Source organism: Perognathus longimembris, chromosome 2, assembly GCF_023159225.1.
Source record: "Perognathus longimembris pacificus isolate PPM17 chromosome 2, ASM2315922v1, whole genome shotgun sequence".
Lineage (NCBI taxonomy): Eukaryota > Metazoa > Chordata > Mammalia > Rodentia > Heteromyidae > Perognathus > Perognathus longimembris.
This window is the reverse complement of record NC_063162.1, coordinates 107,582,170-107,597,192: the sequence shown is the minus strand read 5'-3', so window position 1 is coordinate 107,597,192 and position 15,023 is coordinate 107,582,170. Positions and strand designations below refer to the sequence as shown.

Below are 15,023 nucleotides of genomic sequence, written 5' to 3'. Positions count from 1 at the left end.
AGGATTATGGTAGCTTTCATGAATCTGGTGAAAATCAGGTATGACTTCAAAAATGCTTTTAAAGATTATAAAAAAGGCAAGAAGCTTATCTTCTCTGAAACTCTGCTTCTTCAAGTATGGACTGGATGAGTGCCAGCAGCTCAGCCTGTCTGGGAACTTGAGGGTAATGCAGACTCTCAGGCCACACCCTAGACCTGAATCAGAATCTGTCATCTTGGGAAGAGCTCAGCGGTAAACCACTCGCCTACTATGTGCAATGGCCTACTTTTGGTTACCAGCACTGGAAATCAAATAAGTAAATAATCTGAAATTATTTCTATACACATTAAAGGTTAAGAATAGGGGCTCAAGAAGAAAAATAACAAGGCAAGGATATATAACACGAACAATTGTGGGTGAGAATTAATTTTTAAAAAACTTAGAACAGGGGGCTGGGAATATGGCCTACACATGAAGCTCTCGGTTCGATTCCCCAGCACCACATATATGGAAAACGGCCAGAAGGGGCGCTGTGGCTCAGGTGGCAGAGTGCTAGCCTTGAGCGGGAAGAAGCCAGGGACAGCGCTCAGGCCCTGAGTCCAAGGCCCAGGACGGCCAAAAAAAAAAAAACAAAAAAAAAAAACAACTTAGAACAGAGGATAAAGAATGCTGTGTTAGAATTTTTGACTAAAGAGAGGAAACAGACAGGTAGAAACAGGTATATACAAGTGGCTTACTTTCCTAGGTAACCCTGGACAGTGCCTACAAGCTTGGTGTCAGAGGGCAAATCAGCCAATAGCAAACACAGAGAGCAAATGGGGCTGAGAGAGGGAGCAAGCCAGAAGTCTGTCTTGATCCTTGTTTGCCAAAGTTCCAGAGATGAATGACAAGCCAGAGGAAATAAACAGTGTGCTAAAACAGAGAAGCCTGTTTGGGATAAGAAAGCCTCCACACATTCTGAGTAAAGCGTGGTGAAGAAACACTTGATATTACCTCTCTCAGCATCAGTGAATAGATATGTGTGATTTTCCTAACATTAGACATGGCTAGAGAAGGCAGAGCTCTCAAGGTAGCTAAAGAGCTGGCTCTGCAGAAAGGACTGCCTGGGAAAAGGGGCTTCCTGGGAGGGCCAGAGGCACCACAAGAGACAAGGTAGGATCAAGATAATAAGAGATGGCCCTGGCTGTGATTGATAAGAGATGAGAATCCTTAGCACCGTGCTAAGGGGACCCTTCCAACCACATGTGCAAGTATGCATGTGAACATGCTCATACACATACACCACAAACACACACACACTTTGGGGAAGCAATTGATTTCACGTTACTGGACCACAAAATATAAGGCAGGAGAGTAAGTAAAATATTAAGAATATCTAGAGCTTTTGATTTATTGGGTGGGAAAATAAATTAGGTATCAAGAATTAGTGGCACCACTGAGAGAAAAACAAATGAGGAAGAAGCAAGTAGTTGACAAATTATGAGACGTAACACATTCAGTTTTCGCCATACCTTGCTAAGGTAAGTTAGAAATAAATCTCTTCTCTACACTCCCTAGCACAGGAATGATCTGAACACTGCAGTCAACCCTGAACTATAGTCTGCAGAGGAAATCACACAGCCAATGAGAACCATGAATTTCATGTTTACCATGAACGTCAACAGGATACATCCCACCACCACCAGACCCAGTCAGGACAAGAACAGCTGAACTCCAAATGAACTTTGCGAACCATAAAATCAGTATGGTAATTTTTTTTAAAGCTAGAAACATAGGAAACTAATTTTTTTTTTTCACGTCAGAAGGGTACTGTGCCCATAGCATAACAAGGTGTGGAGGGAGGCACATGTCACGCAAGTGCATGAGAACCCAATCATCACTCGCGCTCATGAACCAGAAAGGATCAGGAAACTAATTTTTAAATAAACATTAGAAATAGTTTCTAGAAATGAAAAATAGCACCATTAAAATGAAAAGATTAATGCATTAAATGGCAAATTAGGTTGCTGCTAGACAGACCAAACGAACATGAGTAGAATTAAAGGCAGAGGGGCATAGACACCATTAAATATAGAAGATAGAGATGCCCAAACTACTTGTATAAAAGTACTCATCAAGAAGGAGAGGAGAGAATGGATATAAGACATACTCTCTCTAAATAAACATAGACATATGGGGTTAGATGAGTGTTATATTTCTCAATACTTCTAGTCTATGAATTCCTTTTTTTGGAGGGGAGCGGTCCTTTGTGGTGCTTGAACTCAGGGCCTGGGTGCCATTCCTGAGCTCTTTTGCTCAGGAGTAGTACTTTATCACTCTCAACCACAGCTCTACTTCAAGTTGTTGAATGGTTAATTGGAGACCCCAAGAGTCTCAAGGGAACTTCTCTGCCCTGGCTGGCTTTGAGTCATAATTCTCAGAGCTCAGCCTCCTCCGAGTAGTAGAATTACTGACGTGAGCCACCTGCTCCTTGAAAGTACTTTCATATCGGTGAAAAAGTTCGTAATTTAAAGAAAAGGAATTTGAAGAATAAATAGAAACATACTCAAAAATGCAGACTAATATTCTGAAATGTTCAAATGAAGAAGTGAGAAATTAAGAATTATGATTTGCTTGCATTGTATTGGTTTTACATGAACTAGGATGTAGGAATCTTGCAGGCAAGGTCAAGAAGTTACAGAAGATTAATCAAGAATGAGGAGAATTCCTTCTCTTGGAGCCAGAGGAGGAATGTGTAGAGGCAGGTGAAGAGCATTCACCCTGAATAAGGGGAGCACCATCTCCTCAGTCACAGTTAACCATCTATCCTTGTATACATGTTTTGATCTTACCGATGACTAAAATGATATGTGCCATTCCTGAAATCTCAGTGAGCTACTATATATGGTCTTAATTACAACCCATACAATAAATCTAATGGTGAAATTAGACTCACTTTTGGCCTCTTTGCCTCTTACGAGGCAATTTTTTACTAAGTCCTTGCTTTACAATTACTTGAACAGCAGCTTTGCCTACAAGTTTTATGCTTCTTAAACACCATGAAGAAAATTCATAAGTCTTAAGAAAAGGGTGCTTAAAAAAGACCTGCATCCAAGCAGGAAAAGTATATATGATAAAGGTTAGACGCAGGCATTACTGAAAGATGCTCTGAAATGTACATACATTAGAAAGAATGCAACAATTCTAGGCTAGATCATAAGGGATTTCTTTTACAATTTATTACAAAGCACAAGTACTACTCCAGATTAATTCCTCATCATTTCTAAATCAAGGTCACTACCACTTTTCAACAGATACTTCTCACTTAAAATCAATTTTGTGAAATTTCACTAAAAATCTTTGAATCAAAAATATAGAAATTACAGAAAGACTTGAAATTATGTGCCAAGAAATCATAAACTACCTGAGAAAAAGCATACTCTTCTGAATCCATTCAAATGTTTCATAATTAATGCTAACAGCTTTGTTTTATTTCCAAGGAAACTAAAATGAAAATCTGGAAGAAATCACTGCATTTATTCTAAAAAGGAAAAATAAAAATGGAGTATTATTTTTTTAAGCCTTTGGGTTGCCTAAAATTCATTTTATTTCAAACTCCTAAGTACAGATATTTGCCTGATCTATTCCCAGGAAGAAATCTATGTTCTATAAGCAATCTATGGTAGGATTAAGTAAGTAGCTAAAATTGATTTTACTTCTTGTAGTCACTACTAAACACACATGCTTGCTAAGAAAAGCCAACAAAAAGACCATTAATTGATCAAAACTGTGAGTGCTAGTTTCAGTCTTGAAAGTGTTTAGAATAATGATACTTATTCTATTCTATCCTAAGTACTTATGTACATTAACTTTACTTGTCCCATCTTTCCGAGGTAGAGATATTCATTATTCAGCATTTATAGAAAAATTGAAAAAAGAATTTAGCTAATTTATCCAAGATTTCAAACAAAACTTTTAGCTCCTGAGTCTTTGGTTGATGTTCCTGTCTGTCCTATCTGCAGTCTCCAGAGATAAATGAACGTTGGGAAGATAAAATTCCCTATGAGTAGGGAATAGAAGAAAACCTAGCTCATAGAAAGAAAAGTCTCTTCTGTGTTTCTGGACAAGGCAGAGCCAAGATCCAATTAGGATCAAACAATAAGCTGGGAAATACATGAAGGAAACTGACAGGTTTACAACCACAGGCATTTCTGAGAAGCATTCCATTTCCACCCAGCAAAAACAGCACTGAAGTTCCTCATAGTGAATCTCAACTCTCTTGGCATCTATCATTGTTCTATTTCTTGCCTATTTACCATTATTTACCATTATGAGGAATTATTTTATGAATATATATGTGTATATACAATTTCCTTATGTAGACAGTAAAGTTTTGATAAGCATAAAGCGATACCAAAATATAGAGCATTCTTTTCCAATGCTAATAATTTCAACACATAATCACATCATCCTATGTGGTATATATACTCATGAGAAAATATTTTAAACTTCCTCATAAAAGTATGCATTTAAAGAAAGTAGTCAAGTATGAAGTAGCAATGTAACAATTTTGTTGAAAACAAAAATCCAGAATATACATATATGAACATCACTTCTCTGCCAGGGACCACTGCCTTACTCCTATAACCCTCACTAGTCAGGAGGCTAAGATCTGAGGATAACAGTTCGAAGCTAGCTCTGGCAGAAAAGTCTGTGAGATTCTTATCTCCAATTAAGCACTAAGTAGTAGAGTGCCAACCTTGAGCAAAAAAACTCAAGGAAAGCATCCAGGCTCTGAGTGTAAGTCCAAGAATGGCACACACACACACACACACACACACACACACACACACACACACACCATTTCACTCTTTTACTCCATTTACCAAGAATCACAATAGTTTTCATGCAAAAAGAAGAATTTGGTCCCCCAAATTAAGTTTTAGAATCATGTTAGCAATAATGTTATAGGTTTTAGTTACTATAATAAACAAGATATAACCATGCAAAGACTACATGTTGGGCCAAAATTCATTCAAATTACCGAAGGTACAAGGAAAATGTTCAGTTATTTCTTTATAAAGGATCACTAATCAAATCTATTGTTCACTAATCTATCCATTCTTCTAAGCAACATTTATTACAAGGTTACTATGCTCTATTCCATCAAGATTATAAACAAGCACTAAAGGGTCCATATACATAGATGGAGGCAAAAACCAGTTGGACAAAAAAAAAAAAAGCCAGTGATCAGGATGGTTTCAGCATAGTGAAACTAAAAATGGAGAGAAGAAACTAACTTAGACAGGAAAAACTTTACTGACAAGATGGTGAATGATGAATCTCACTGTCTCACATGAAAGGTATAAAATTTCATGGGGTTAATATGTGAATGTCAAACACTGGCAGTTTTACGATGAACATTTTTATGTTATACAGGAATAAAAATTATGAAATTGTAATTATTTTGAATCCCTCACCATACACAAAACAGCAATGAATATATTCTGAAGGGGGGCACTATTTGGAATTGATTAATAGGCAGGGACTAAAAGAATTCTGGGGACTGTGCTAGAAAAGGCTGAGATGGCTTTCACATGATACTAATGGCTACAAAATGCTAAGACATTTCCTGCCAAGATGAAGAAGTTAAAAGCATATTTTATCTTGGAAAACATCTAAGTTAGCATGAACACACTGTTGACAGATACATGGATTTTATGTGGTGCTGGAGAAATTGTGGATGAAAGACTATTCCAATAGAAACTAGAGGACTGGGAACACATTGTAGAGAAATAGAAAGCCTAGCAGAATAATGTCCTGCAGTGACGTTGAGAGCAAACCTTACGAGCTGTGATGGTAGATATTCATAAGATGAAATTTTTAAGTACCTGGTAGGGTTTTGATTTTCTAGCTGGTTACAACAAAAGAGGTAACTAAAAAGAAAAATAGTGGCAATACAAAATTAAACAATGTGCACTTGCCTTTCTATGAAGAAGAAGCAGGCTACAAACATTTACTACCTTTCATTAGACACAAAGATGATCATAGGACAGATTCTAGTAGCCAGAAATTGCCAGAGTCACAGAGAAATGTTCCCAGGACTTGAAACCGAAAAGGGTTTTGAGAGTTCTTGAGACTGACAACTCCCTTTTTTAATTCCCATTTTCTCCCCTTTGAATGGGAATGTGCTATGCCTATATTGTCTTTCCATTTTGTAGATTCATAAACATAAAAGTCTCATCCCAGTATTGACTACAACCAGAATCTCATTCCTCAGTTAAATCATTAGCTTTGGTGTTGGTGCTATAATGAACTGAATATCTATAGATGTTTAAGGGAAATAAATGAATTCTTGAATCTTTGAGAGTCAAAGCACATATTCGGATAGGTAGGGTAGGCTAGGAGCTCCCAAAGAGACATAGCTTAAATCACTGAAACCCATGAGTGATATATCACAGAAACCCATGAGTGATATATCACAGATACAAGGAACTTTGGAAATATAATTGGAGATAATGAAATGGGGCTGTTCACCTGAAAGACATTGGTGGGCCTACAGTAACCACAAGGGTCCTCATAATTTAAATAGTCAGAAAAGAGAGCTACACAAGATGAACTACTCGCTGTCTTTGAAGATGGGGAAAGCAAACCATAAGACAATGAAGGTAGGTACCCTTTAGACAGGCTGGAAAAGGCAAGGGAAGGGTGGCTCCAGTTACTCCAGAAAAAAATGAAGCTCTGTTGCCATCCTAATTTTACCCAGTAAAAATCACTTTTGAACTTCTACCTTCCAGAACTGTATAAGAAAATTCGAGGTGGTTCCAAATTCTATTTGTCTACTAAATATTATACTAAGTGAAGTAAGCCAGACCCAAAGAAACATGGACTCTATGGTCTCCCTCATAGGGAATAATTAGCACAGGTTTAGGCAAATCACAGCAGAGGATCACAAGAGCCCAATAGCTATACCCTTATGAACACATAAGATAATGCTAAGTGAAATGAACTCCGTTATGCAAACGACTGTTATATCACTCTTGTAACTACTTTCATCATGCTATGTGTAACCGTAGCTTCTATTACTGATGATCCTCTAGTATCCCCTTCCTGTGGTGTACTTGCACTATCTCTGTATCTTATCTGAGTACATTGGAAACCGTGTATACTGGTATTAGAACTAGGAAACTGAAAGGGAATGCCAAAATCGAGAGACACGGGGTAAAAAAGACAAACAACTTGCAAAACTTTTTCCTGTAAATGAACTGAACAACTCATGGGGGGGGGGGGGAGGGAAAGGGGGAGGGGAGAGGGGGAAATGAGGAACAAACAGTACAATAAATGTATCCAATGCCTAAGGTATGAAACTGTAACCTCTCTGTACATCAGTTTGACAATAAAAATTTTTTTAAATGTAGTAAATAGTCATTTTAAAATTAGGTTTCCCTATTTCTGTTAAGGCGTTTAATTATTATTCAACAAATTGAGATAGAAAACAAATGAAACATTACAAGATCAAGTACTATGAAACTTACTTACTTCATAAGCTCAAATAGCTCACCAATAGCATACTCTGGGCAGTAACACTGGGCAAATGCATGCCAGGACATGTGACAAGAAATTTGTGACCTAGAAACGTAACCAATACACTCAAGTCACTTCATGTCAATGTACTATAACTTGAATTTTCCAAGGCAATGAGAAGTGTATAACAGAACAAAAATTAAGATTGTGACTGGATAGTCAACTTTTTATTTAAAAGCTTACGAAAGTCCTTTCCAGGCTTAAACACCTTCTAAAGGATGACTACAAGGTAGTCATTATAATATTACCTAATATCATTCAATATGTCCTACAAAGTAGATATTATATTTACTAATCTTGGTAAATTTCCCATGTTCATCCATGCACTTATAGAAAAGAGGTCAAAAGTAAATAATAGAAAATGATATGTACCCTACAAAAATATGTAGTGGATTAGACCATCACTGAAAAATACACAGCAGACATCCTTCAATAAGTATGCACTATGGTATTCTAAAACTTAGCTAGATTACCAAATAACATATCCGTAACATTCTCTTATAAATATGCAAACTAGAACATTCAGTTCAACTAATTGCTTTTAGATGCCCTACACTTATTTGGTCACCATATACTTTTACCATTTACTTGTTGAGTACTAGTAGGTAGTTGCTTATTGCCAAAAAGCACTAAATACTAGAATATCAGGTACACATTCAGGTTCCATGGGTTACACCAGGTCTTTCTCATCAACCACAGTCCAACCCCTGATGCCGGAGTTTCAAGCCCATACAACAGCCATAATTTAGAACACATTTCTAACACTATTTAAAATGGGACTAAAGAGCCTATTAGGAAGACAAAGATAATGTGAAGATTCTGCCCCTAAATTGTCCACAGTAGTAGGAAAACAGGCAGAACAAAAGAATAAACAACACCAGAAGCCTAGAGAAAATACATTAGAATAACTTAGAAAACATTAGAGATAACTTTCTCTGTTCAGAGTCTACAACTAGAGGAAAGCCTGAGGAAAGTGCAAAGACAAAAAGAAAGTCAGATATAAGGAAAAATTTATTCTGTAGGCAATGAAGTCAATAATTTTTCTTTTTTGTTTGTTTTTTGTCAGTCGTTGGGCTCGCTTGAACCCTGGGTGCTGTCCCTGAGCTGCTTTTGCTCTACCATGAGTGTGAGAGTAAAAGTCAAGTTTAGAAAAGTCAGTACATTCAACATACTACCTGTAGCTTCTACTAAAATAAGTGTTAATACAAGACAATCAGGAAGAGACAAGCACACAGCCCATGTTGAAATACCTGGTCCATTTATTCAAGGAAATATGCTTACTGATACCTAAGATCTTGAGCCAATGGTGATGAAATAATTAAAGAATGTAAAGTTACAACTTCTGCAATGACAGAATTTCTCAACTAAAGTCCTAGGGCAAGTTCAAAGAAACTGAAAAGATTAATGATGTAACATCCCAAACAGCTGACTGGTGGTAACCATGAAAAAATATCCATTCAAAAATTCCAAGTCCACTCTTATTCTCTCTCAACCCTGTTAAATTTAAACTAAGCTAAAGATGAAAATCCAGAATTCTGTCACTCACTAGTGCAAGTGGGTGAGTGGAGGGAAGACATGCGTGAGGTAGAAGAAAAGAAAACTGAATCCAAAGTCTCGTAGAGAAATTTCATTTAAGGAACAATTAATGCACAAACACTATGGTGTCATCAACTAGTACCTTAAATCTTTGAAAATCATGGTTAAAAATAAGATTTAGTAAGTATAAGTAGTATAACAGTCTTATTGGATTCAAGGTAGGCCTAACAAAATAGCCCTAGAACTATGAGAAGTTACAACTTTCTCAAAGAATAACAGTAGGAGATATTTTTCTTGAATTTATTAGCTATAGATAAAGTATAATTTGTTATTATTTATTTCATAAAATGTTTCTCCATTTGTGATTTAATATTATGATTATGAAATCTGAAAACTAAACCTTAAAGTATTAAAACTACCCAAACTCTAATCTAATTTCTATTGGGTCCCAGTCTTAATTTACTCAGACTAATAAGAACAGTGAAACATCTCTGACTTACATCACTGGAATTAGACATCCAGTACCAAAATCCTTACTCATAAAATGCAAACCTCTTAATAAAATAAGATCTTATATTACCATGTGTAACTATATATGATAATAGAATTGTAATCTCATACCTTAAATATAATAGGGTATTTAAGAAACTTTTTAATGTACTTTGGAGATTTTATGCCTTAAATATATAAGTGATAAGGAAAGGAAAATAACAGAATAGGAAAAGATAAAAACAATCGGCCATTGATTACAAGTTACCTAGAAACCATTTTACATCTCCAGTTGATTCAGTTGTCATAATCTAGAGAGAAGGCCTCCATAGACATACTCAACACCCAAAATGAACCAAAGGTCACAGTCCAGTGACAAAGTCAAACTAGGGAGTGAAAAACGTTTCCGATTAATCCATGAATTTGTGAAATAAGTCAGAATTCTATTTAAAGAAGCTAGTGTGTTAGAACTATGGAAGAAGAGTAGAACAGAGTAGGTACAAGGCTCATGAGGAGGGTAGGCCAGCAAAACAAGGAAGAGATAATCTTACAGACAGAAGAAAATATATGGAAAAATAAAAGCTAGAAAAAGACATGGAAGAAATTTAGTTACATAAATACTTTAAATATCATTTGGGAAATTTTCTAATGTCACAGGTGTGTAGAAATAAGATTTCCCTATGTTCTTGTGAAAATCAGAGCTAGCGTACATTTCTTTCATAACTCACCAGAGAGGGCTGCAGAGGCTTGACTTTGGGTTGTATTACACAGCCAAGTATATTTAATTGTTAACTAGCACAGTGGTTCTCCTCGGAGGTGAAATTCTGTCCCCAGAGAACATGTGCCAATAATTGAGGGTCATAGATTAAAGGGCTGCTATTAGCATCCAAAGAGAAGAAGCTAAAGATGCTGAACATTCTACAGTGCATGATTCTGGCCTGCACAACAGTGAACTAGCAAGCCCAACATGCCAATAGTGCTGGGTAAGAAAACCATCCTTTTGTTGAAGTGAAAGGTCAAGAGACTCTCAGTTTAACACTAATATTGACTTGCTGAATCGATGGTTTACACCGTTTACTTCTATTGCACTTTCAATATGGATTTGAAGTCCCTGTTGTTGAAACTGAGTTTTGAGGAGCTGAATGTAATTGTAAATTGACAAAGTGTCATTGCCAAGCTACTACATGATGCAAAGTTAAAAGAATGTGTGTGTGTTACTAGTGAAAGTGCTCAAATCACCTTCAAACTATCTTCTTTAATCTAATATACTATTCTTCCCCTTATAGGGAACATAGAAAAATCATTTCTGTCAGATAATTATTAGAAACCAAACAAATATATGTGCTTTTGTCAAAAAAAAAAAAAAAGAAAGAAAACCATCCCTTTTGAACTCTAAGCAAAGCCTTAGTCTTCTCCTGACCTTTACCGCAGCCAAATTCTAAGTCATCTATCTAATCAGAGGATAAACCACCACCACCACAGGACTCATTTTCCAATTGCCATAACTATGGTGGATGACTGGCTCAGGCTAAGAGTCACGCACAAGCTCACTGAGGTAATTCATGAGAGCGGAGTACATAAACTGCAGACAAGAACTTTTTAATCGTCCCCTTTACTTCCGTTCTATGCAAAGTATGGTTCTGTATCAGGTTGTGTCTCTTCTATGCTTGGTACTTTAAATCTACTGACTTAGTCAAAATGCAACGTTCTCATTAATATAAAAATTTGGGTTAACTGTCAGAGGCTGAAGAGGGCGAAAAAAAATAAACAAAAAAACAAGGACCCAGGTCTTTAAAATGTGAACTTATTTTAGTTAGCTTGCAAAATGACTCAGATCCTTATTAGTTTTAATCATGTCAAGTTTGCTTCTTCTAAACCTACTAGTAAAGGATAGAAGAAAAAAAATTATCTGCAGTCATTAAACCAATGAAACAGAAGCTTACTGAAAACAGGTTTGTGCAGTAATATTTCTTTCATTCGATTATTTTTTTTAATGCAAGCAAAGGCTTGGAAGTGCAAATGAAGATTCTTAGAAATCTTTCACCCACCAAAATAACTATGACATTAGGGCAGAAAACAGGCAAACAAAAGGAAATCCTCACTCACTGAAACTGGACATCTTAAGCGGTGACTCTTTCCTAAATGTAACCCACAGTCAAAATCTCGGCTCCTTCTAATCCCGGTGCTGTGCTCCAAGCAATTGGAGAAGACTTCCGCCTGGGATTTCAGCAAGACAAAGGTGCTGGGAATAAACGAACGCCTAGCGTAGATTTAGCAAACCTCATTCATCAGAACCCACCCCACCCCAAGGCTGAGGAGCACCGGGAATCCTGCTGTCCCGTGCCCCCGTCGCTCCTTTCCCGGAGGTTTCCTTCCCGGGAACATCTTCCGTTTCTTACTACTGGATCAACCGTCACCCCAAAGTTCAGCATGTTCCAAGCACCCACAATCTAAAAACCAAGCACCCAGCGCAGCCCCATCCTTCACGCAGGCTCCATATACTCAGTGCACTGTGACTCTCGGAGTCGCCATCGGAAGTTGACAGGAGAAACATCCAACCCCACTGAGGCACCGACAAAGGTTCACTGACTTGATCAAGCTTGGCGGCCCCCCTCCCCCGGCATAGAAGAATAGTAAAAAAAATAAATAAATAAACAAAAGAACATGACCTCGGTGAAACATCCAAGACGAAGGGTATTATTCCACAACCCCGGGAATGCTTTGACTTGGTATCACGATCGTCCCTTCCCCTCCTCAAGGCTGAGTTCAACTTCAAATAAAAAGGGTCTTTGCTCACGCGACCCGCCGCCTCCACGCGCGGCCGGGCTCCCCACGCGGCGAGGGCCCCGGGGTGGAGAGTTCTCTCCGCCCGTGGAGCCACGCGGGCGATGGGGGTACCCGCCTTGGCTTTGCACAGCCGGGGCTCCGGCTCCGGGACCGCTCCGAGCCTTCGCCCGGACGCTGACAGACGCGCCCGCCGCCCTCCCGGCTCCCGATCGCCCCGGGCCCCGCCGCGGCCCTCACCCAGCAGCAGCAGCTTGACCTCCCTCGCAGCCTTCTCGCCATCCTCGCGGAGGTTCCGGTCGATCATCTTACTCCGCTCCACCGCCGCCTTGTCCTCGGCGCTCAGCGTGCAGCCCATGGTGCCTAGAGCGCCGGGGCTGGGACCGAGCACAGGTGAATCCGCCCGGGCTCAATGCGGGCGGGCGGGCGTTCCGGCACCTCCCGACGGTGGTCACACCGTTCCCGGAACTTCCTACCCAGAGTCTACCCAGCAGTCAACCAACCAGCAGCCCAAGGCGGCCGTTCACCTCCACAGCCCGGCGCTGCTCGGCAACCCCCCTCCCCTCGCCCCGCAAGTCCTGGATTTTTGAGATTCGGGGTACAATTGCTAACAGACCTCCCACCGGTGGCCGAGCCGCAGCCGCGCAAAGCCCGGGCGAGCTCAGCGTCCGCGCGCGCCCGCCGCCGCGGCCCCGCCCCGGCCCGCCCCTCCCACCACCCGCGACCACTCCCAGCGCGTGCACCCGCCCGCCCCGCGCACGTGCCCTCGGACAGCGCACCCCCCCGGGGGGGAGCGCGCTCGCCGCCCACCCGCCGGGCCCCCGACCCTGGCAACGCTAGGCGCGCGCCCTGCAAGTTGCCCCAGAGCGAGAGCTGCCCGGCCGGGTTGTGGCCTCCTGGCCCTCGCGCTGCCCCTCGCCTGTCCCCTCCGCGGGTGCGTGGGGTGGTTTCTTCCCGAGTCCTCGAGCCTGGGGATCTGTTTGTGCCTGCTCCTATGGGCGGAGGTGGGATAGCTGCCAAAGTTGGAAGAAAAGAAGCCAGTCCTGGGCTGGGCGGGCATCGGGAGCATGCCCAACGCCCGCAGCCACGGGAGGGTTCTAGGGCTGGCTAGGGTTGGTCCAGACCTCTGGCTTTAGGGAAAACAGGGGGAGCCCAGAAGAGCTTGGAAAGGCGGTGAAAGCAGAGGTTGGGGCCCTTGGGGAACAGACACGCTGGGGAGGGAAATCGCAGGGGAAACCAAGGTCAACTTCCTTCGTTTTCCTTGCTTTCCTGTCCTCTATCGATTCTCACCTTCCTTTTCATAAGCAGAGCCCATGTTGAAGGATTACTTCATAATGTAAGAAAATGTGAGACAAAGAATCAAAGTATATTTTTAAATGGCAAGCGCTATAAAACGTTCCCACACAAACAAGCCTGCTCTCCAATTGTAGCGGGTCCCCTGGAACAAACAAGTAAGCACCCTTGCCCACCATCAAATCCATATTGATGACTATATAAGGAGCTCCTCCTATACCAGTGAGCTTGTCGTTCCTTCATGCGCTACCTTCTTTCCTTGCATATAATTTATGGGATGATTTATGGCATGCAATGAGGCATTGCTCCACACTGTTGCTCCAACCTTTCCAGAAAGGGACTCTGGGAAATAGAAGCAATGAATGAAGGAATCAATGAATGCCTATTCATTCTTTGCCAGTTGTACTGGCACGCCTTGTAGATTCACAAAAAATGTTAACTGACTAGACAAAACTAGTATCAAAAAACATGTTGTTGTTTATTAAAGGAAATTTCTCTGTTTCCACCTGAATTTTTATTTTCTAGAAAACGACTTTGGAAAAACTGCCTTGAGTTTTCTAAACCTAAGCTGGACTGGTGATGCAAGGCAAAATAGCTTGAAGGTGGACCATTGAGACAAACCTATGTGTTAGCTACCTTTTTCAGTTCCTTTCTGGCTCTCCTACATAATCAGCCCTGTTGGGCTAAAAACATACACGATGGACTTTTGTAATATAATAACAACCAAAAAGGAACAATCTTTAGTTCTGTTTGGGCAACTGCTACCCTTTTTGTAACTCCTGGCAAATTGAATGTTTACGAGGAACTCTAGAATTAAATGTAATGAAATAATCATTCACTGGTGTATACTGGCTATTTAGGATTATCTATTGCCATGAGGTTTGTGGTTTTTTTAGTTGCAAAATCTTTGTTTTAAAATCAACTTTAAGCTGTGTTTAAAAACATCATAGTAAAAGGGAGACGGCTATTTTAAAATGAACATCTTTATTTTTTAAATTGGTTATATTAACAACAAAGGTGATGTACAGAGAGGTTACATAAACCAGGTAAACAGTACCTTTCTCTTTGGACAGTGTCATCTCTTCCCTCCAGCTCTCCCCTCCTGTTCCCACACACAAACTGTATAGCTCATTTCCAACGTAGTGTCTAGTGAGTACCATTGCTGTCGTTGCATTGGGGGTTAATAAGCTACTAGCTTCACCAAGAAGAGTGTAGCATTAAAAGTGTTAGTCAAAATGGAATTAATTATAACTGAGTACTGGTAGAAACTAAAGTTGTGTTTTGGAGAAATGGAAATGTGACAAAATTATACATATTACCCATATCCAGTGAAAAGCTTGCCAAGTGAGTGAGGAGTTAAAATGTAATACACAGAAGAA

General features: G+C 40.0%; 1 protein-coding gene and 1 non-coding gene across 2 annotated transcripts in view; both read right to left on the bottom strand.

Annotated features, from left to right (window-relative positions):
* Window positions 1–13,006, bottom strand: part of Gnai1 (G protein subunit alpha i1) — a 73,625-nt gene extending 60,619 nt beyond the window's left edge. The window contains exon 1 of the mRNA XM_048339906.1: window positions 12,592–13,006. Within this exon, the coding sequence (XP_048195863.1) occupies window positions 12,592–12,709 (118 nt within the window). The 5' untranslated portion in view covers window positions 12,710–13,006. The remainder of the gene's footprint in view (window positions 1–12,591) is intronic.
* Window positions 1,776–1,883, bottom strand: LOC125347475. The gene has a single exon (XR_007210241.1). It is a non-coding gene; the product is annotated as a small nucleolar RNA U13 (small nucleolar RNA).
* Window positions 13,007–15,023: the final 2,017 nt, after the last annotated feature.